Raw genomic sequence first — 22,113 nt, 5'->3', positions numbered from 1 at the left:
TCACATCTTCTTTTTTTTATATTCCGGTTACGATACACAAAAAGTATATTGTAATGTCTTCTTTCATTTCTGAAGGTATGACTTGATTGTCATTATAATGAAATATGATTCGATGTCATAAAAGTGAGAGTTTGAGCTAGCTTTAAAACAAGTTTAATCACCCATTTCTAAAGGAGAAATACATGCACCAAGTCACGGATATGACAAATATTATCCATTCGTATGATGTGTTTGAGCTTTTGATTTTAATTTGCTAATTTTTTAGGGACTTTTGTTTTGGAATTTCCTCGGAGTTCGGTATTTTTGTGGTTTAACTTTTTTGTATCTAGGATCATTTGATACAAATTGTTGCGAAAGGGAAGTAACAGTTCATGTTTATGTAGATGTAATCAGAGAGAGAAAAGTTGAATTTGAAATCACTATTGAAAAAAGGAAAGTTGTGAGTGTAAAAATGAATATTGAAGCGATCAACCACTGTTTCACCACTTTTACTTACTATACATTTGTAGGAAACAGTAAAATTTACCAAATGACGTCATCAAGACACTACAAACTACGTGTAGAAATTGAGACATTTAATGGAACGCTGAAATATGCTGAGTACGGAACGTTCAATGTTAGTGATGAAAATTCCAACTTTACACTTACAATTGACGATTATACTGGGAACCTTGGTATGTATACTTTATTGTTATGTGTAAAAACATATTTCATTACGTGTTCTTACTCGAGAGGTTTGGCAATAAAAGAAGTGGTGGGGTTTACGTCATTTCTATAAGAACCGAAGGTATTTAAATAGAATGTATACAAAAAAAGACAGTTGAAAGTCTACGAAAGATATGTAAAGAAATTAAGAGATTGGCCTCGTAAATCAAATTCTCAAAAAACTGAACATTATTTAAGAAAATACCAGTTTTTATTCAAAACGCGTACGCTAATGCTTCAGCCAGCTTCACCGGCTCCTGTTTCGCCATGAATTGTGTTTTATTTGAAGTGCAATCATCCCATTGCACTATTTTCAAACCGTTAATGTGCACATTATTGAAAAAGGCTTGTAACAAGGACAATTCCAAAAGTACACACTGCTGTTCCGTAATGACGTTCTTCATTTTCGCACCTAACGGTTGTCATTTAGCTTGTATGCTTTGAGCGTCCCTTATATGTCTTTTACAGACGAAACATGCATCGAACGTACACAATTTCAATAATGGTATCTATGACGAATTAATTGTATGGGGACGAAGTCCCCAATAACAGTAGTTCAATTTTTTTTTGTCGTGTTTTGAAATCCCGGACTTGCGCAGAAATCTACAATGTACTTCCTTTTTCCGGTTTTGTTTGTATAAATTTTTGAGTAAAATATATATTTATCAGTCTAGTATAAATAGGAAGGAACGCAATACCAATTTCATTTTTAATAATTCCTTCATATGAAAAAACGTTACCTGATGATAGCGTTTCTTTGTTTACATTGCATATGACGTCATAGCTTAAATAACGTCACAACTAAAATCCCTAACAACAGAACCAAAATCGGAAACGTTACGGTATTTCCGTTTGTTTTTTTTAACAAATATTTAAGTTACAAAAAAATAATTCATACAGACTTCGTCCCCATTTACAGGTAAGGCCTGCCTCATATTATTGGAGTAACCAGTACGAAATTTTGTCGAGGGAAATTTGAGAAAAAATGTTTGTTGTTGATGTTCTTCGTATTGTTGTTGATATTATTTGCTAAGTCATGAATTGACAATTAGTTGGTACACACAAGGACCAGCATACTGCTGATTACATGTCCTTGCATGGTTGAAAACACTGATATTAATTTCAGGTGATGCCATGCATAATAATAACAACATGATGTTTTCGACGAGTGACAAGGACAACGACCAAAGGCTAACTACTTGTGTGAGTGCCACCGGATGGCAGGGGGGTTGGTGGTTCAATGGGGAGAGTAATAAAGTATGTAGTCTCTCTAACCTAAATGGAAAATATCTCAATGAAGACCAGAATAAATGGACTGCATACAAAGGAATTGTTTGGAAAACTAAGTTAAAGGGAGAATTATGGTATTCTTTTAAATCATCGAAGATGACAATATTCCCAGTCGATGCGTCATTTGATAATTTGGGTTTCAACGAAAATAGCAATAACGATTACTAAACTTTGAAATTCTTTTTTGTTCAGACCTTTATATGATATAATACAGGATTATGTTTTGAATTTTATAATATAACTGACAAGTATCCAGGTACTTATCAACCTTGGCTTCCTAATTTTTGCAAGCATCCATAGTTAGGGTATCGGTTCTGCTTCAAGTAACCATTAATCCGATGTTGGTGTTTCTAAATATCTACCGGATGCTTTTGTCCATTATCTTGTTTTATTCCAAATTCCCACATTGTGTGCCTTTATAAAAAAAAAATACTATCAGGACTGACCATGTATTATCCTTGGTTGTTTTTACATCCTGTTTTGTAGAGAGTAGATGTATTTGCAAACAGATATACAACGAAATGATGTTAAATGATTGAGAAAAGCTGAGATAACTGTGAAAACATCTACAGAGAGGAACAAGTGATCAGTATGCAGAATTTTTTTTTATTTACAACAATTTTTTTTAATTTGGAGGTAGACTTTTTCAACACATTGTTGGTATTCTTATGGGAACTAGCTTAGGGCCAACCCCTGCCGATCTCTTCTCATTTTCATATGAGTCGGGGTTCCTTCAAACCTTTGCCAAAAATAAGAAGATCAAAGAAGTCAGATCATTTAATTTCAAATTCAGATATATTGCTGATGTTCTATTATCAATCAACACTTTTCCGATTGGGTACCATTGTAATATATCACCAGGAACAAGAAATTAAACAAACAACAGACACGGCTTCCTCTGCATCATATTTAGTCTTATACCTGGAATTTGACGCGATCGGTCATTTCAGTTTTAGAATCTATGACAAACGATACGATCTTAATTCTGAATCTATAAATTACTCTAACCCACCTTAGTACTAAATACCAACTTCACCTGCATATGGGATATATATTTCTCAACTCATCTGTATTCAACAGCTGGCAACTCCAACTCAGACATTGTAAAACGTTACTAGTTGAACAGAAAGTTGGAAACCAGGGATATTTAAAAAACGTCTTGTTCTCTTCTTTAAAAAAGTTCACTGGAAGATACCAACCCTTATTTATAAATATTCCTTATCACCTTCAAAAATAATAGACGATGATCTTGAAGTGTACATTGTATGATCTGTCATTGTTTGGTATCTTATGGACGTATTATAGTATTATTTTATTTGTCTTTATAAGTTATTTCTGTAACTGTTTGTTTTATTTTTGGCAATATTCATTTGACGTGGATTGATACAGATACCTCCGGTCATTGTGTAATTTTGAAATGTTTTTTTTTATTCCTATCTTTTGTTGTTATCTAACGTGCTTTATCTACAAGTTTATGCTTTAATGTTTTTCTTTGTTGACATATTTGTTTTAATTGATAGTGATGATGATTCTAATACAATGTTGGCTGTTGTTAGACATGACTGTGTTATGTGATTTTGATGACAAACAACGCCAAAATATAAACCTTCGAATATTTTTTTAAAGGAACTTCTGACCATAGATTCAAGCTGGTTATTATCTTTGTTTCAATCTAATTTGTTAGTACATCAAAATATGTATCATATTGTTTATAATTTGACACAGAATAATGCTTGCGTATGTTAAAATAACTGTGAAGAAATGTTGTCCAAAAATTGGTCTGTTTGATTCACTGATCTGATCATCACAATACAAAGATCAAATTATTCAACATCTTCTCCAGCTGCTGTTTTTTTTAATTATCAAGCATATAATCCAAACTGATAGAGAAGACACATTTTAAATCTGTAAATATATAGTGGGGCTTAGTAAACACTTTTTCAATATAGCTGCTAGAGCAGAACAAGCCCAGTATCACATAGATGTTTTTTTTGTAAAAGTACATTCATTGAGATACTTAGCAAGAATATCCAGTTTTGTAAACAACCATTTTTAGATGATGCTGTCTGTTTATCTAAATGGTTGTTTACACAAATAGTTCATTTTCATTCTTTTCATACATGTTTGTAAAAAATATAGCCAATACAAATAAATAAGATATACATAAAATACAGGAAAATCAGCTATAAATAAAAGAAGTGTTCATTCACAAAATTATTAATTAAACACTAAAAGTTCGCTTTGAAAATATATTCTTTGATTTATTCCATGGCGTTGTCAGTTTATTTTTGGTTTATGAGTTTGACTGTCCCTTTGGTATTTTTCGTCCCTCTTTTAAAATCAAATATTGAAACAAGTGAAATGTTCTTGAACAGTAAAGTTAAAAGAACAAAATATGAGAAAAAAATACCCAAATACATTCTTAAAAATTTATGAAAATCAAATATAACAATTCGTTTGATGTGTTTGAGTTTTGATGATGCCATTTGATTTGGGACTTTACGTTTTGAATTTTCAGCGGAGTTCAGTGTTTTTGTTATTTCATTTATTTTTTTAATGCCTTAAACCCTTTGTGGTATAAAGGTGCATTTCATTTAAACATAGATTCAGAAAATACCTACGAAGAACAAAAGTCCATGCTTTTTATTGTACTTCCCCAAAAAAGAAGGATTTTTTTTATAATAATAAAAGAATTATGCGGACACTTACGGCGTTTTTGTGGACTTAACCGGAACTTGTAATTGCAGACTTTAACGGTGATTTTGTTGATTTTAGAGGAAGTCATGTGGTGGACTTTAGAGGAAAGTTTGTGGAATTAGGTGGCGTTATGGACTTTCGCAGGTTATGCACTTTCCATTTCAAAGTAGCAACATTTCAGCAGCACCTGCATACGTGGTATTTATCTCCCAATTAGTACGATATTCCCGTGCTTGCATTTCTATCATGATTTCCTTGATAGAGGGTTGCTACTCCCAAGGAAGCTATAAAACCAAGAGTTCCAAATTGTGAAGTTGAAATCATCCCTTCGTAAATTTTACGGACGCCATCAAGAGTTGGTTGACTGTTATGGAATAACCGTTTCACAAATGATATTGGATATGTTCCTTTCGTCGTAACTAAAATCCCCTTCCCCTTCATGAATGTGATCTACCGAATCATACTATTTACCGGATTTGTTACCACATAAGCAACATGAAGGGTGCAACATCTTGGAGCAGGCATATACACGTATGGTAAAGGTTATTGACATGATGAACTTTGAAATGAATTTTTAACGTTTCCAATCATATGATAATCATTGTTTCATGATTAATGAAATAAAGTGTACATACTCATCATAGATACCAGGATAACATTTTGTATATACGCCAGACGACACAAAGGTGAACAACCATATAAATTTTCTGAACAATTTTATGACACCTATCATTTCATTAGGGACTATCATTTGCTCTTGATTTTTTTTCATTTTCATAGTACATGTATACCTGCTGATATGTGTTTTTTTTTTTTTTGTTTTTTTTTTGTCTCTCAACATATATTTATTTTCCAGTAATTCAACAACCATGTTCGTCAAAGTTTCAGAAGATTACTCGCCAAAACGTAATACTAAAAATAAATTAAAGACTGAAAGTATAATTATATACATAATATCTTAAATTATGTTATATGAATTTAAGGCGCAATTACTACATAAGTAAGCCGCCTTCCAAAACCAATAACAACAACAACAATATACGCCAGACGCGCGTTTCGTCTACAAAAGATTCATCAGTAACGCTCGAATCCAAAAAGGGTTAAAATGGAAAATGAAGTACAACGTTGAAAAGCATTGAGGACCAAAATTCCTAAAAGTTTTGCAAAATACAGCTAGTGTTATATATTCCTGAGGTAAAAAAGCCTTAGTATTTTAAAACTTTTGAAAACAGTTAATTTATAAATATGACCATATCAATGATAATTCATGTCAGCACAGACCCTCGAGGAGTTTAAAATCCACAAGCAGTGGCGTCGACTCAGTGGTTGTAAATAAACTCATCATGGATACCAGGATAACATTTTGTATTTACGCTGAATTTTACTATCAAGTAAGAATTAAAGTATAAATCATTTTTTCATGGTCATTGACGACTTGTCCTTACTGAACACAACATTTCAACTTTATAGTAATAACTTTTGATAACTTCATGCAAACGTGAACCGTTTAATAGTTTAGTCTTTGATAATTAAAAATATTGGTTTTTATTTGCTTAGAACTAGCTGTTAGTAAATGCGAGTACTTTCAAATCTGTTCTTCGTGTTTGTTTGGTTTTATTTTTTATTTTTTAGAATGTTTAATTTCTCTGTCATTTCCGGTCTGTTAGATGTTTTTTTCCTGTTTTGTATCGATCCTCTCATTCAATTGATATAAGAAGATATGGCATTAGTGCCAATAAAACAACTCTCCATCCAAGTCACAATTTACAACAGTAAACCATACATGGTCGAAGTACGGTCTTCAACACAGAACCTTGCCTCCCACCGAACAGCAAGCTATGAAGGGCCCACAAAAATACCAGTATTAAACCATTCAAAAGGGGAAACCAACGGTCTAATCTATATAAAACGACAAACGACAACTACTGAAAATCAGATTCCTGACTTATAACAAGTGCAAACTATTGCAGCGGGTATGAATGTTTTGATGGTATCAAACCTTCACCCTTATCTAATATAATAGTGTATCATCACAACAATTAAGGATACACTATAAGATATCAGTTGAAAAGGCCTAAATCAATCAAAAGACTTATTAACACAAGTGGACATTTGTCTTTTTCAACCAATTATTACAGTTTGTTCTTATGTTGTGCTGTTACATCACCGTCCAATGTTTAGGAAGGGTTGAACGCTCACAAACAGGTTTAACCCCTCCATATTATGTATGTGCCTGCCCCAAGTCAAGAGTCAATAGTTAATTCAGTGTTTGTCGTTGGTTTACGTTTGGAATCCGTGCTCAGTAGCTTATTGGCAGACTAATGGCTTATTGAGCCAGGATCTTTATTCGATATATGGTGGAATAAAGCTCTGAAGCTATGCGTGCGTGCCTTTTTAGGGGCAGGGTTCCGCCATCCGCCCTTTTATGGAGATACATATATGATAAATACATATACTTTTTACAAGCATAAGTCCAAACGTTCGCTAAATAGCGCCCTCCCCCTCCTCGTCACACACTTACGCCTTTTAAAAAAAAAATCCTGTTTCTACACTTGAGTCGTCATTTGAAGTAATAAGTTTGATTAGCAAAGTTGCATATTGATTTGAAAGACATTGATAAAAAGAACAAAAAGCACTTAATAAGAGTCACACCTATAAATATACTAATATTTATTATAGTTAAATTATTTGTAAACAATTCAAAGTCCAGTCGGAGAAGGATAATATATACCTAGTATGCGAATATCAAAATATATCAGTCTTGTTTACAAATAGTCAGACATAAGTTATCATATGTCTATTTGTGTAAATAATATAAACTGAATAAAGTGCAAACTCTGTCTCTTCAAACTGAAGGGATGTATTAAAACAAGGTGAGTTTCAAAAACTATTGTGCAAGTTCAAAAAAAGTGTATTATTCTAAAATCTTAGGCGAATAGATATATATTTGAAATGTGTTTGTTATTGACATTTGAATCTATTTTAATACATATTTTTATCTTGTAATCATCAAAACAAGATGCGTAGTTTTAGAGTTAATCAGACCAAGTTTTGATTGATCGACTGATTGATTGATTGGCTTTTTATCATCAGAAAATTAACAAACAATAACATACTTTGAAATTCGCTGGCGTTCAATTATGTTGATATTTATTTTTTGATGAAACGGTATCAACTCCGCAATTGTGGGTCTAAAAAAGCATTCAAAATGATTATAGAAGTTTATATTAAAAAAAATAAGTAAATGTTGATGAAGATATACAAATCGTTTTCAAAGATTTCATTTCAATAAAGAAAATATGTTATCATTACGACCGTTTTTTTCTTCTTTTATATAAATCCGAGTTCTTGTTGATTGGTAACTTTTTTTTTATTTAATAGAGATAACTCTTTTAGTTTAATTCATTAACGATTGATCAGCAAATTGTTCTGTTTTACATTATAATTACATTTTTTTTTCTCATGGCATTATGTAATAGCTATATTCTCATATATTTGTTTAATTGTGTCATTAAGTTTTTTTTCTGTTTTACATAATAATGCCCGTTCCCTGTATGGTCTTTACAATATTGTAGATTGTTCACTACCTATAGCTTGAAAACACATTTTAGTGTGTTTTTGAAAATAAGACGATTTTAGGTACATTTTGACAAGGAAAAAAAAACAAATCGGTCTTTTTCGTGTGTATATGTATCTTATACCATATTAATAACCTCTTTTGTGATTTTTATGCAAATTTTGAAGCAATTATATATATCAGGTATTTTCAAATCTCGTTATATTCATATAAAGCTACTACTAGTTTTTGTTTTCTACACAGGTACTTTTGCATAGGTACTATTTCTGTACTAAAAAAATACAGTACTGGAAATTTACTTTTAATGTTCAGTACTAGTTCTTTACTTTAAAACTATTTTAATATTTAGGTACTTGTATTTTACAGGTCTTGATTTGTACTAAATATTTTGGTACAGAAATAATACAAAATCTATGTTTGAAAATCATAACTTTGAGAGATTTGAATTAGAAAAACTTTCAAAATGCTGAAAATGTAACGGTAGTAACAAAAAATCTGTCGTATCTAAATTTCAAGTACAAATAAAGTACTGTAAAATACAAGTACCAAAATATTACAATATTTTTTTAGTAACAAGATAGTACTGAATATTAAAAGTAGATTTCTAGTACTACACATTTTTAGTACAGAAATAGTACCTATGCAAAAGTAGCTGTGTAACCTTCCTGTTATATATTTAATTATGTGCGGCTCATACAGATTGTATTATCATGATGGTGCCTTTCTGAAACACATTGATAAAACAAAATCCAAAATGACTACAAGGACGAAGAAATCAACAGCAGCGAAAACTACCATAGCATCTACGCTATATACAACCCTTATCACAACAGCATCAATGACGTCAACAACAGGTTTGTGCCCATGTATTGTAGTGGAGTGTTAGAATTATTTAGACACAATCTAACTTATTTAAAAAAAAAATGTCCTGTACCAAGTCAGGAATATGGTCATTGTTATATTATGGTTCGTTTCTGTGTGTGTTACATTTTAACGTTGTGTCTCTTATGTGTCGTTTGTTTCCTCTTTTTCCATTTGAGTGTGAATTCACATTATTACAAGATGTGTTACAGTACTTTTTCTATACCAAATTCATGTTTTTAGTTTTGATGTTATACTTGTTATTCTCATCGGATTTTGTATAATGGTAAGTTCGTTTCTGTGTGTGTTACATATTCTAACATGACGTCGTTCAAACGTTTTGAGTACACACCCGTGGTAAAATATAAATATATTGTAAGGGCTGTTTCCGATTGTTCTCCCACGTCATATGTTTGGTTTTTTTATGAATGAGCTACTCGACGTCATAGAACAATGACGTCAGAATATAAGCAATTTACGGGAAAATACATGCTTTTGAAACGGAAAATCGTCACAACAAGGAAACGTAAACAAATGATGCTAAAATGAGTTATATTAGCCATTTTTGTATACATATGAGACATATAAGTACAATAATGATTAGATTCATCTAATATTATCTAAATATGTTATCATAAATAGCTTAAGCATCATCATTTATTCAGTTTGCTCTGTTATTTTACGTCGATTTAATAGTGCGTTTATTTATTGGAACGGCAAAAAATGCCATCACCTAGAGCGCTTCGATCCAAAATAATTGCCGTATTTGTCCTATTAGAATCGAAATAATTCATTGGGGCTAGAATATATCTATATTTTACCACGGGTTGTCCCTTTATGCCGATATTTTACCCCTCGCTATCGCTTCAGGGGAAAATATTTGTCATAAAGGTCCAACCCGTGGTAAAATCACGATATATTCAAGCCCCCATGATTTATTCTCTTATATTTAATGCGTTTCCCTCGGTTTTGGTTTGTGACCCGAATTTGTTTCTTTCTATCAATTTATGAGTTTTGAACATCGGTATACTACTGTTGCCTTTATTTATTGTTGTTGTATTTGAACTTTAGATTTTGCCATTTGATGAGGGACTTTTCTTTTTGAACTTTTCCTCTTTGTAAAAGCTGAATTGTAAAATATTATATAAACCGACAGTCGGGACTCGACGCGCTGTCCCCATTTCCGACTTTGTAAGCGCGATCCACAGCTTTCTTCATGTCGGAGAACATACTCAATTGCCAAGTTTAGACACTAATACTGTATACACGAATCATCAAGTTATAAAGGCATTAAGCAAAATCAAAATGTCTTTATTACAAGTCTGCTACCAATAATTATGCACGTTTTATTATTTTTATTATAATTTAATTTTGGATGTAACGCGTCTTCTGATTTGCGTTATTTTGTTATGAGCCCATAGACATAATTTAGTCATGTGACCGTGACGTCATCAACGTTTTTTCATGGTTTTCTACGGTTTAAAATGGAATTTAGAATTAAATTATGAGAAATGACTGTAATATTTTTTCTGTTTATTCGAATTAACATAAAAAATGTGGTGCACACTGTTAAATAACCCGCTACGCGCGTTATTTCAGTGTGCACCAAATTTTTTATGTTATTTCTTCATAGACAGAAAAAATATTACAGTCATTCCTTAAATATTTTTTTAATATTTCGGGTTTGTACTTTTTTGTATGCACTTGCTCATATGTTAAGTGACGATTTTGAAGCTGTTTAGATTAAACAAAATACCAGCAGCCATGGGTTAGGCACAAGCAAGCTAATTTACATATACAAAAAAAGCATGGTACGACTATTGTCATAATCATACAATCGAACCTCAGATTGCTCTTTTGAATACAATGGACACCGTAGTATGAAATATTTGAAAAGATAAACAACACCAAAGCATTTCTTTTAATACTTCTAATAAGTAAAATCACAAAAATACTGAACTCCGTAAAAATTCAAAACGGAAAAGTCCCTAATCAAATGGCCAAGACCAAATGCAAAAACGCATCAAATGAATGGATTACAACTGCAAATTCCTAACTTGGTACAGCCATTTTCTTATGTAGAAAATGGTGGATTTAACCTGGTTTTCAGTATAGCTAGCTAAACCTCTCACGTGTATGACAGTCGTATCAAATTCCATAATATCGACAACGATTCATGAACAATACAAACAGAAAGTGAGCATGATATCTACATATATATTAAGCTATATTTAATATTTGTAGCCCTTTTCTCCTTCTCGCCTACACTTCAAAACAGTTTTATCGATAAGTATCTAAATATCGTGTCTCAAGTTTTTATCTTTGTCAAACTTTGTCTTGTAGGCCCAGCACTAAGTAGGAGCACATTTATCGATGCAGATATTGATGTAGTGATTGTTACCAGTGCCGTGATTAGTTTACTTTATTATTTTACCAAATATAGGTATATATATTTACAACATCAATCATTATAATATTTTATATATATACATTTATACAAGCAAGTGCTGGTGTGAACGGCTTGTTTAAGATCAGTTGGATGATACTGGCAGACGGACATACAAATGCCGATACTTACAAAACGCTTCTTTTCACAATATAATTGAGCTGCGTCGGATAAAATCGACCTTATGCAAGTGCATGTAAACATATAAATATAAAAGACTTTGATCGATTTTGGAATAATTAAGATACAAAAGATGCATCTTGTTCCGTTTTAAAGGGTTGTTTTCTTATGAAAACCTACTTTTGGAACAATTATGCGTCTGGCGTATATACTAAATTTAGTCTGTTATCTATGATGAGTTTATTTACAGATTTTCCGTAGAAATTCTTTTAACCCAAAAAAGGTTAACAGAGGTCTTGATTTTCGTTTGCATAAGGTCGATTTCTATTCGACGCAGCTCATAAAATTAATGTAAAAAAATGATTATTATAAAAAATTTACGAATAACAAAAATCGAAAAGTTTGAGTAAAAACACAAAGGTTTGCATTGTAACACAATAGTTTACAAACTTAGGAAGAAATATATAAACAAGTTGTTGTGGTGCAAATACGCTTCCATGTATAATATGAATAACAAGTTTTATTTATTCAACTTTGTACTTGTTTGGCTGTGTAACTATTTTGATGTGCGCGTCACTGATGAGTCTTATGTAGACGAAACGCACGTATGTCGTATTAAATTTTAATCCTGGTACCTTTAATAACTATTTACACAACTGGGTCGATGCCACTGCTGGTGGACGTTTCGCCCCAGAGGGTATCACCATCCCAGTAGTCAATACTTCGGGGTTGACATGAATATCAATTATATGGTAATTTTTATAAATTTCCTGTTACTAAATTTTGCATTTTTCGAAAAACTAAGGATTTTCTTATCCCAGGAATAGATTACCTTAGCCGTATTTGGTAAAACGTTTTGGAATTTTTGATCCTCAATGCCCTTCAACTTTTTACTTGTTTGGCTATATAACTATTTTGATGTGAGCGTCACTGATGAGCCTTATGTAGAAGAAACGCACCTCTGGCGTCTTAAATTATAATTCTGGTACCTTTGATGACTACCAATTATTAGAATGAGGCACTTCAAAAGTTACGTGTTTTTTTATATTTTTTATCATGGTTTTAGGGAAAAAATATTTACTTTTAGCCGAAATCTGAGACGACGAACTTGGTATTCTGGATCACACTACACACAAGAAGGAGATAAACCAGGTACCAGTGATCTATCATCTTGAACAGAAGAAGAGTTGTTTTCGGATGACACCCCGCTTACGATGGATTTGGTTATGAAGAGATTTGCTATGTTTGAGAATTCAGACAGACAAAAGAACAAAAAAGTCAAATCAGAAATTGTTTTGAATAAAACTTCTGAAAAGAAAGATGTTTTTAAATAAGTCAGAACTGTTCTTGCTCACGGACAGCGTGAATTCTAACGAGCACTTGGTGAATGGAAGATAAATAAACAAACGTGTCTTCAAATATTCAAGATCTTCAAATTCAATTAATATTTTACTTACTGTTATTAGTTCTGTCAAGAACAACCTAACATATTCATTAACATAAAATTAATATAAATCCTTTACATGACAATCAGTAGAAATATAACTAGCAGCAAGATACTAGAGAAGAGTCATTCCATACTTTATATAAGAAAAAAACAGTAAAATCACAAAATTCTGCTGAATTCTGAGGAAAATTCGAAAAGGCAAGTCCCTAATCAAATCCTCAAATATATCAAACGAATGGATAACAATTATCATATTCTTGACTTGGTACAGGCACTTTCTTATGTAGAAAATGGTGGATTGAACCTGGTGTTATAGTTAGCTAAACCTCTCAATTGTAAGCATCAAATTGCATTATATTGACAACGATGCGTGAACAAATAAAAACAATAGGTAAAAATTTCAAAATTAGGGATACAGCAGTCAACATTGTGTTATTAAACGTGTTCTTTTCAATTTTTACATCAGTGGGTCGATACCTCTACTGGTTGACTATCAGTCCCCGAGGGTATCATCAGCTCATCAATCAGTACTTCGGTACTGACCCGATTTAACAATCTTTACTAAAATTTTCCGTTAATAAATTTTCAATTCCCTCAGGCAAAGTTTGCTTTAGATTAATTTGGTTATTTATTTAAGATATTTTTTACTTATAGCTCTTCAACGGTTTCGGTACATATACATCTTCGTATTTCAAATGTTTGGCTTTGAGGGTTCCTGATTTTAAGGTAAATCCAGAAAAGCGCATCGGACGCAGGAAATTATTAAAAATTGTTTTCAATTTTTTATCACCTTTATCATTATAAAAGAAAGAAATGTAACAAAGAAGCACAAAGAGGCATACTTCAAACTTTACTAAATTCAGTAGAGGCTACAAGGAGTCTAAAACTTGTCTCATTTACACAGTGCTAGGTTACTACAAATAAAGAGGGAACCATTCAGAAATTCTATCAAATTAATAAATTGTGGAATGATTGCCAATGATACAAATCTCTACCAGAGATCAAATGACATAGAAATTAACAACGATGAGTAAAACATATACTGCATATATTGCTATAAGAGTCTCCAAAATGACAAATGACAATTCAAACGGACTGATTTATGTACAAAACAAAGAATATATATAGCACATGACAACCACGGATAACCATGAGAAACATAAGCGCTGAGCACTTCTTCCTTTTTTTTTTTATGTCACTGACGTTCCAAGTTGTTAAAGCAGTTTGCTCTCATGATTGTTGTATAATGCCATTTTCACCACAATTGATCACTTCATGATGGTCAGTTTTAAATGATTGAGGATGCCAGAGGTGGAGGAAGCTAAATGTAAATAATTATGTATTAACACAACACAATAGCACAGGTACATTTATTTGCCATAAACTGTAAACAATGTACAAAGATAGCACATGTGACTAAAGTAACAGTAATAAAGGTCATCACATTATATGAAGGTCAACTCCATGGTAACAGAATCATTCACCATTATTTTTCTACATTATATTGATCATATTCTAATTTTCAATACTGATTTATATATCAAAAACTAAGGAGAAAGTGGAGTAACTTAACAAAGCTATTGTTGTGATTATAATTATGTATTCATTTGCTTCTTAAATTTTTCGACCAGAAATATACAATTTAAATGTCATCTCAAAGAAAAAAATACATATCTAAACTGATTTTATAATATTGCAGTTTCCTTCTGAAAGCCATAATATCATTGAAATAAGTCCATTAACAAGTACCATTTATGAGTAGCTATTTTCTTATGTAATATTTGATTGGCTGATATGATTCACTTGTTTATCATACCTAGACTTTGTATTCAGATTTCTAGCTTCGAAATTAAAATTTATTCCCAAAAGCATTTCAAGACAGAAAGACTGAAGGACCTTTTAAAGTTAATTTGAGATTTGAGCCGTTTGATTCCTGATCAGTTAAATCACACATTTAAATTGACACATTATTTTCAAAGGAATTTAAGGATGAGGCATCCATTTTCTGAGGAAGTCCAGAGTCTAAGCTCTTCTTATAACCTCCCGCCACCTGAAGTCGGGCATAGTAATTAGCCATCCTACCAATCTCAATATAATGTATAAATATTTATTAGCAAACCAAACCTTAATGATTCTTCTAGCAACAGATCTAGAAACTAAATAAAGTTTAATGAGAATAACTTTATCTTACATTAGACCTACTATCTGACTAAATTTGTTATATATTTGGTATAAATGTAAAATATAACTTAAACCACAAAATCAGTTATGTGGGCTAAAAGTAAGAATATCATAAAAGAAAAAACTGAATCTAATTCTTTATGATGCAAGTAGAAGTACAGTGAAACCTGTCTGAACCTAATCCAGCATAAACCGAAAACCTGTATAAACCAGACATGTTCTTAAACACTGTAATATTGAATTGTGAACCTGATAAAACCAAACATCAGCCAAAATCAAACGGAATCTTAAGTCCTGATGAGGTTCAGTTTAAACAGGTTTCACTGTATGATTTAAAGATTTAATTAATTTATATGACATAAAGACATTACATATAACATACGAATTGTGGAGAATAAAACAAATAATTAATTATAAATTGAATGGTCTCTACAGCTACAGTTCAACCTTATATTTAACTGAAACACAAATCAGATTCTATTTGTTATATTATCTTTTATGGTCAATCATGATTTGTTATATTCATTTACTCAAAAAATCAACCATACACATAAATCATTGAGGCATGAAATGTAGGTCACATTTACAAACTTTTTATTTTCACTACCTTTATTTTTGTTTTGATAATTTTACACACACTGTGCTCATGACAAGAAAGATAAACATGGATAATATAAATGTGTGTTTTTTACCCCTAATTTGGTATGGAAGTGATAAATGTATTTCAAAGGCTTTCTTTGTCAAAATAAATAAGTTGTAAAATTAAATACAGTTAACCTTGTAAAAGTAACACAGGATTTAAAATTAATGAGTCTACATGATTATAAAGCACCATTGTAATGTGTGAAACTGGTTGAGAAAGCTACTAGTTATACATATCACTCCTCATACTTAAGGTCATGGCGTTATATTGTATTTGAAAAGGGATATTTTAACAAAATTAGAATTAAAAATCCCTATTAATGCTTTTTAGCTCACCTGGCCCAAAGGGCCAAGTGAGCTTTTCTCATCACTTGGCGTCCGGCGTCCGGCGTCGTCGTCCGTCGTCGTCGTCCTGCGTCCGGCGTTAACTTTTACAAAAATCTTCTCCTCTGAAACTACTAGGCCAAATTTAACCAAACTTGGCCACAATCATCATTGGGGTATCTAGTTTAAAAATTGTGTCCGGTGACCCCGCCAACTAACCAAGATGGCCGCCATGGCTATAAATAGAACATAGGGGTAAAATACAGTTTTTGGCTTATAACTCAAAAACCAAAGCATTTAGAGCAAATCTGACATGGGTAATATTGTTAATCAGGTGAAGATCTATCTGCCCTGAAATTTTCAGATGAATTGGACAACCTGTTTTGGGGTTGCAGCCCCTGAATTGGTAATTTTAAGGAAATTTTGCTGTTTTTGGTTATTATATTGAATATTATTTTAGATATAGGTAAACTGTAAACAGCAATAATGTTCAGCAAAGTAAGATCTACAAATAAGTCAACATGACCAAAATGATCAGTTGACCACTTTAGGAGTTATTGCCCTTTATAGTCAATTTTTAACCATGTTTCGTAAATCTTAGTAATCTTTTAGAAAAATCTTCTCCTCTGAAACTGCTGGGCCAAATTATTTGAAACTTGGCCACAATCATCATTGGGGTATCTAGTTTAAAAATTGTGTCCGGTGACCCCGCCAACTAACCAAGATGGCCGCCATGGCTATAAATAGAACATAGGGGTAAAATGCAGTTTTTGGCTTGTAACTCAAAAACCAAAGCATTTAGAGCAAATCTGACATGGGGGTAATATTGTTAATCAGTTAAAGATCTATCTGCCCTGAAATTTTCAGATGAATTGGACAACCTGTTTTGGGGTTGCGGCCCCTGAATTGGTAATTTTAAGGAAATTTTGCTGTTTTTGGTTATTATATTGAATATTATTTTAGATATAGGTAAACTGTAAACAGCAATAATGTTCAGCAAAGTAAGATCTACAAATAAGTTAACATGACCAAAATGATCAGTTGACCACTTTAGGAGTTATTGCCCTTTATAGTCAATTTTTAACCATTTTTCGTAAATCTTAGTAATCTTTTAGAAAAATCTTCTCCTCTGAAACTGCTGGGCCAAATTATTTAAAACTTGGCCACAATCATCATTGGGGTATCTAGTTTAAAAATTGTGTCCGGTGACCCCGCCAACTAACCAAGATGGCCGCCATGGCTATAAATAGAACATAGGGGTAAAATGCAGTTTTTGGCTTATAACTCAAAAACCAAAACATTTAGAGCAAATCTGACATGGGTTAATATTGTTAATTAGGTGAAGATCTATCTGCCCTGAAATTTTCAGATGAATTGGACAACCTGTTTTGGGGTTGCGGCCCCTGAATTGGTAATTTTAAGGAAATTTTGCTGTTTTTGGTTATTATATTGAATATTATTATAGATATAGGTAAACTGTAAACAGCAATAATGTTCAGCAAAGTAAGATCTACAAATAAGTCAACATGAACGAAATGGTCAATTGACCCCTGTAGGAGTTATTGGCCTTTCTAGTCAATTTTCAATCTGCTTCCTTTGTTTAATATTCACATAGACCAAGGTGAGCGACACAGGCTCTTTAGAGCCTCTAGTTTTTTTTCTATCCATAAGATCTTTATCTTAAGACATTCAATGTGATGAAAAAGATTAACATTAAAAGGTCCTATGTAAGATAAATCAGTTTGCAGAAGTGGGTGTTCCTGTTAAGTATTTTTCAATGTGATCCAAGTTTAATAAGTCAAAAATAAATTTACCATACATTTGAAATTATTCTAGCAAAATCAACATTAAGCAACTACTTTGAAAAAGCTTTCAACTAAAAAATATTTACCTGATTTTTGAAAGAAATATTTGTAATATAGAGAAGCAATATACAAGCTACTATAGAAGGGAAGTAACTCTTTTGGTCACCGGTATCATTATAACATCCTGAGGCACTTTACATGTCAGAGTTACTCCCCTTAGTTTTGGCATTATAATATTTACAGCATCACACAACATTCTATAAATAGATGTCTTATACCAGAAATCACTCATGTGTAATTCTATAAATAAATGTCTTACACCAGAAATCACTCATGTGTAAAACATTCTAAAAATAGATGTCTTACATCAGAAACCACTCATGTGTAAATCAATTCTCTTCTCTGTATCAGATAGCCATTTGATTTTTTAAGAGCTATCAAAAAATCATTTCTTAGTTGTAAACATAATCTATCAGTCATAATTTGATTGATTTTTGGTTGTTTAATGTCCAGTGGCAGATATATCATGCATGCTCAGGACAAAGTCAGACTTTGCATCTCTCAAAGTCATAATGAAACAGAACAGAGGTTTTTCACCAAAGCAAAATTGAATTGAACACCAAGTAATTTTGTTTAGAAAGTTCTTTAAACAAATCAACCAAACAGCCAATGGATTTAAATAATTTTAACTACCCTCTGTTTATTTGATTTTCTTGGCACATGAAACCCGGAATTTTAAGTGCTATGATAATTAGCTAGGTAACTACTGTAAATTCAGAAATTCTTGCAAGATTTTCAATGTGACTGGCTGAGTCTTGCAATTTAGATGAGAATTGCCATTCCAAAATCTGTTGCACATTTTATGCAGCTTTTACTGTTATCACAAAAGTTATTCTTATTCATATTGCTTCCATAGCATGATCTTTTGACCCTTGGTAAATAGTAATCCAATCTTGATCTCTATATTTAATTTTATATAATAATCCCTATATTTCAAATGAAACTACATCCATTGTTTTCCATTGGTATAAATGTTAATAATTTTTCATGAACAATATATCATTCAAGGCTATTTGTTTTTCTTTTTTGTAATTATACATATTACTGTTCTATTCTTGCAAAAGATTCTCTTTTCTTGAAGGCCGTACATTCACCTATAACAGTTTACTTTTTTAAATTGTTATTTGGATGGAGAGTTGTCTCATTGGCACTCACACCACATCTTCCTATATATCTATAAAGCTTGAAATGAAGAAAACTATTCATTTTAAGAGAAGCAGACTGGCCTGTTGGTGGTCAATTTACAACATCAATTTAAGTTTAAAATACATGGACAGTTTAACATTGGGAGATATATACCACCAAACATTGTATATCCCTATAAAAGAAACTGTTAAGGATGAACTTAGGTGAGGTTAGGTCAAAAATTAATAAATTAAGAAGTTAAAATTGATACTTTAAGCTGTTAGAGCATCAATTAAGGATAAAAATAAGCTAAAAATATTTATAGGTCATGGACCTTCTTTTTAAGATATTTGAGATTTAAAATATGGCGGGGGAAAAGGCTGATTCTGCCTTTTACCTTATATTTGCATTGGTATTATTGGGTTTCAAAACAAAAGAAAAAAAATCAAGAATCTTCTAAAATTTTGGTAAATTACCTTTCATGAGCTATTTAGACTTGTATTGTATGGAAAAACACCAAGGAGTACAAACATTTGACACAAATTCCAAAACCTCACCTAAGTACATCCTTAAGTGAAAAAAATCAGTACTTTCTAAAAAATAAACAATTCTGTCAACATCTTGGTATCTTATCTCATTTCACTGATCACAGCTTGAAAATGAAATTAAAAAAAACATTATAAAAAATGACAATAAATTTCTGTTTTAAAATATCTTAATTTACACAATTTAAAAACATGCAATCTATGAACATACTAATTTAATAGCTATTTATTAAAACCAAGGAACCCTTGCTCTTCTTATAACCTCCCATTTACTGAAGTCATAGTTCAGTATTCATTCTTAGCTGCTCTAATAACCTCCCACTTACAGAAGTATAGCAATCATCTTATATATTTAAATTCCTCATTATGTGAAAAGATTTCTTTGACACTTTAATTACCAGAAGTTTAACTACCACAATGACATTCTCATATTAAATAAATGTGAATTTTTATTTTCAGTTGAACATTTTCATAAAGGGGCAATTTAAGTGCATAGTTAAATTCAAGCCAACAAATGTATTCCTCCACTCCAAATGTTTTTTTAACAGCAATTACATCCAAAATGACAAGAGAGCTAAAAAAAAAAGTAAAAAAAATTATAAATTAAGCCAGGGTTCCAAGTTTTCTCTTTGAACAATGAGAAATCATAATGATGTATAATGTATATATAAAATGATCAGCCACATGATATACAATAAAATACAGGGGTAACACATACAAAGCACATGACTATTCTAACTTTTCTACCTCCATCTATAGAGAGCAGTTAACAACTTTTCTATCTCCATTACAAAAGAGTTACAACCTTTTTCATGACTTTGTCAATAACGATTCAACATAACAATGCCACTTTTCAGTTCATTTGATGACTATTTTGACCTTTTGACCTTCCGACCTATGACATACTAGAACATGGCAGTCCCGGTGACCCCATCTGACACAACACTCTGTCCAGCCATTGTAGTGGTCCATTGAGATGAATCTCTATCCAACATGGCGTACTGGTCACAGTCTGTCGTCTGCAAAATAATAACACCATTAAACATTGTATATTTATAGATCATAGTTGATCATCTCAAGGAGATTGATATTCTTGCTTGAGCCAGCATGGAAAGTGAGAAAAACAATCGAGTTGAGATGACAAATTGTAATCTGTTTATAGCTATTATACCTATGATGATGTTGTTAATTTCATTGACACGGCACTAGCAACCTTACTTTGTAGTGATAATTTTTCATATAACTCTACTGTTCTGAGAAATATAGATTCTTACACTGCAACAAGTGTATTACGATATTTCTCCACTCGAGACAGTTAAATTTTATTATTTAAAGCGCGAAGCTTGCTGAACCCTTTCAATAATAAAATTTAACTGTTGAGAGTGTTGGAATTTGTTTCTCTAATGCTTTTTATCTTTCTTTTTCAAAGATTTTCAGAAAATTGTGCTCTTTATATGCGACGTCATCAGGCAAGGTCGCCTTTTTTGATGACGTCACAATAGGAAAATTGAACAGAAAACAAAACACTTTGACGTCATAATCAAATTTTGACTAATCATTTACCGAGAACAGATTTTTCTCACACCGGTCAGGATATGTGAAAATAGCACAAAAATTAGAGAAAGGATATTACCAGTCAGTATAATCAAAGTTTTTTTTTAAATAGCATAAAACATTGTTTCTCTAATTCTTCGTCAATTTTTCCCTTTCTGCGACCATTGTTTAAAACAAATTTAATCAACACGTGGTTCATTTGATGCAGTACTTCATTGATTAAAATCTGATTATGACGTCAAATTGTCATGATTTCCTCTGAATTTCCTATTGTGATGGCATGAAAAAAGGCGACCATGCCTGATGATGTCACACAGAAAGAACACATCTTTTTGCAGATCATACGAAAAGAAGAAATAAGTTTGCCTGCATAATGTTAGAAAATCATAAGAGAAACAGATTCCACTACCAAATCTTGTGTAATACAATATTTATCCACTCTCGACAGTTAAATTTCAGGGTCCTACTAAAATGCGCCCGGGAGCGCCCGGGTGAAGAAAAAGCGCCCGGGGAAATGAAAAAGCGCCCGGGGAAGAACAAATAGCGCCCGGGGGAAAAGAAAATGCGCCCGGGGAAAATGTATAGATATTTTATGGGGCAGAGACAACTTTGTGTCGATGAAATAAGTTATGTACATTGATTTTTTTTTTTAATTTTAGACAATTAATTTGCAAATTCAGATAATATTATACATTTAAAATAAAGCACTATTAAAACAAGTATGAATTTTTCAA

At 31.9% G+C, this 22,113-nt stretch overlaps 3 protein-coding genes across 4 annotated transcripts in view; 2 read left to right on the top strand and 1 right to left on the bottom strand.

Moving 5' to 3' along the window:
• Positions 1 to 515: 515 nt before the first annotated feature.
• LOC134719369 (fibrinogen C domain-containing protein 1-B-like) lies at positions 516 to 2,361 on the top strand. The gene is made up of 2 exons (XM_063582373.1): positions 516 to 674; positions 1,832 to 2,361. Exons 1-2 carry the CDS (start codon positions 530 to 532, stop codon positions 2,161 to 2,163), a joined length of 477 nt encoding a protein of 158 aa, XP_063438443.1. The 5' UTR covers positions 516 to 529; the 3' UTR covers positions 2,164 to 2,361.
• A 5,153-nt stretch (positions 2,362 to 7,514) lies between these two features.
• On the top strand, positions 7,515 to 12,921 carry LOC134719368 (uncharacterized). Of its 2 annotated transcripts, none has more exons than XM_063582372.1 (4): positions 7,515 to 7,565; positions 8,969 to 9,123; positions 11,474 to 11,573; positions 12,784 to 12,921. In XM_063582372.1, exons 2-4 carry the CDS (start codon positions 9,024 to 9,026, stop codon positions 12,869 to 12,871), a joined length of 288 nt encoding a protein of 95 aa, XP_063438442.1. In that variant the 5' UTR covers positions 7,515 to 7,565; positions 8,969 to 9,023; the 3' UTR covers positions 12,872 to 12,921. The 2 variants fall into 2 exon arrangements, with proteins under 2 accessions (XP_063438442.1, XP_063438441.1); XM_063582371.1 differs by having other exon boundaries at positions 12,763 to 12,921.
• A 5,813-nt stretch (positions 12,922 to 18,734) lies between these two features.
• Positions 18,735 to 22,113, bottom strand: part of LOC134718469 (mothers against decapentaplegic homolog 3-like) — a 50,652-nt gene continuing 47,273 nt past the window's right edge. Inside the window, exon 9 of the mRNA XM_063581009.1 lies at positions 18,735 to 20,844. Within this exon, the coding sequence (XP_063437079.1) occupies positions 20,721 to 20,844 (124 nt within the window). The 3' untranslated portion in view covers positions 18,735 to 20,720. The remainder of the gene's footprint in view (positions 20,845 to 22,113) is intronic.

Source organism: Mytilus trossulus, chromosome 5 (assembly GCF_036588685.1).
Source record: "Mytilus trossulus isolate FHL-02 chromosome 5, PNRI_Mtr1.1.1.hap1, whole genome shotgun sequence".
NCBI classification, from domain to species: Eukaryota; Metazoa; Mollusca; class Bivalvia; order Mytilida; family Mytilidae; genus Mytilus; species Mytilus trossulus.
Note: the sequence above shows the minus strand (reverse complement) of the source record. Positions and strands in the feature narration are given on the sequence as shown.

What these genes read in the sequence shown, in the direction of transcription:
- LOC134719369 (XM_063582373.1), top strand. Translation starts at nt 530, where the DNA reads ATGACGTCATCAAGACACTACAAACTACGTGTAGAAATTGAGACATTT. An exon ending in CGATTATACTGGGAACCTTG is followed by an intron (nt 675 to 1,831) that starts GTATGTATACTT and finishes TATTAATTTCAG; the next exon opens with GTGATGCCATGCATAATAAT.
- LOC134719368 (XM_063582371.1), top strand. Translation starts at nt 9,024, where the DNA reads ATGACTACAAGGACGAAGAAATCAACAGCAGCGAAAACTACCATAGCA. An exon ending in ATCAATGACGTCAACAACAG is followed by an intron (nt 9,124 to 11,473) that starts GTTTGTGCCCAT and finishes TTTGTCTTGTAG; the next exon opens with GCCCAGCACTAAGTAGGAGC. An exon ending in TATTATTTTACCAAATATAG is followed by an intron (nt 11,574 to 12,762) that starts GTATATATATTT and finishes TCATGGTTTTAG; the next exon opens with GGAAAAAATATTTACTTTTA.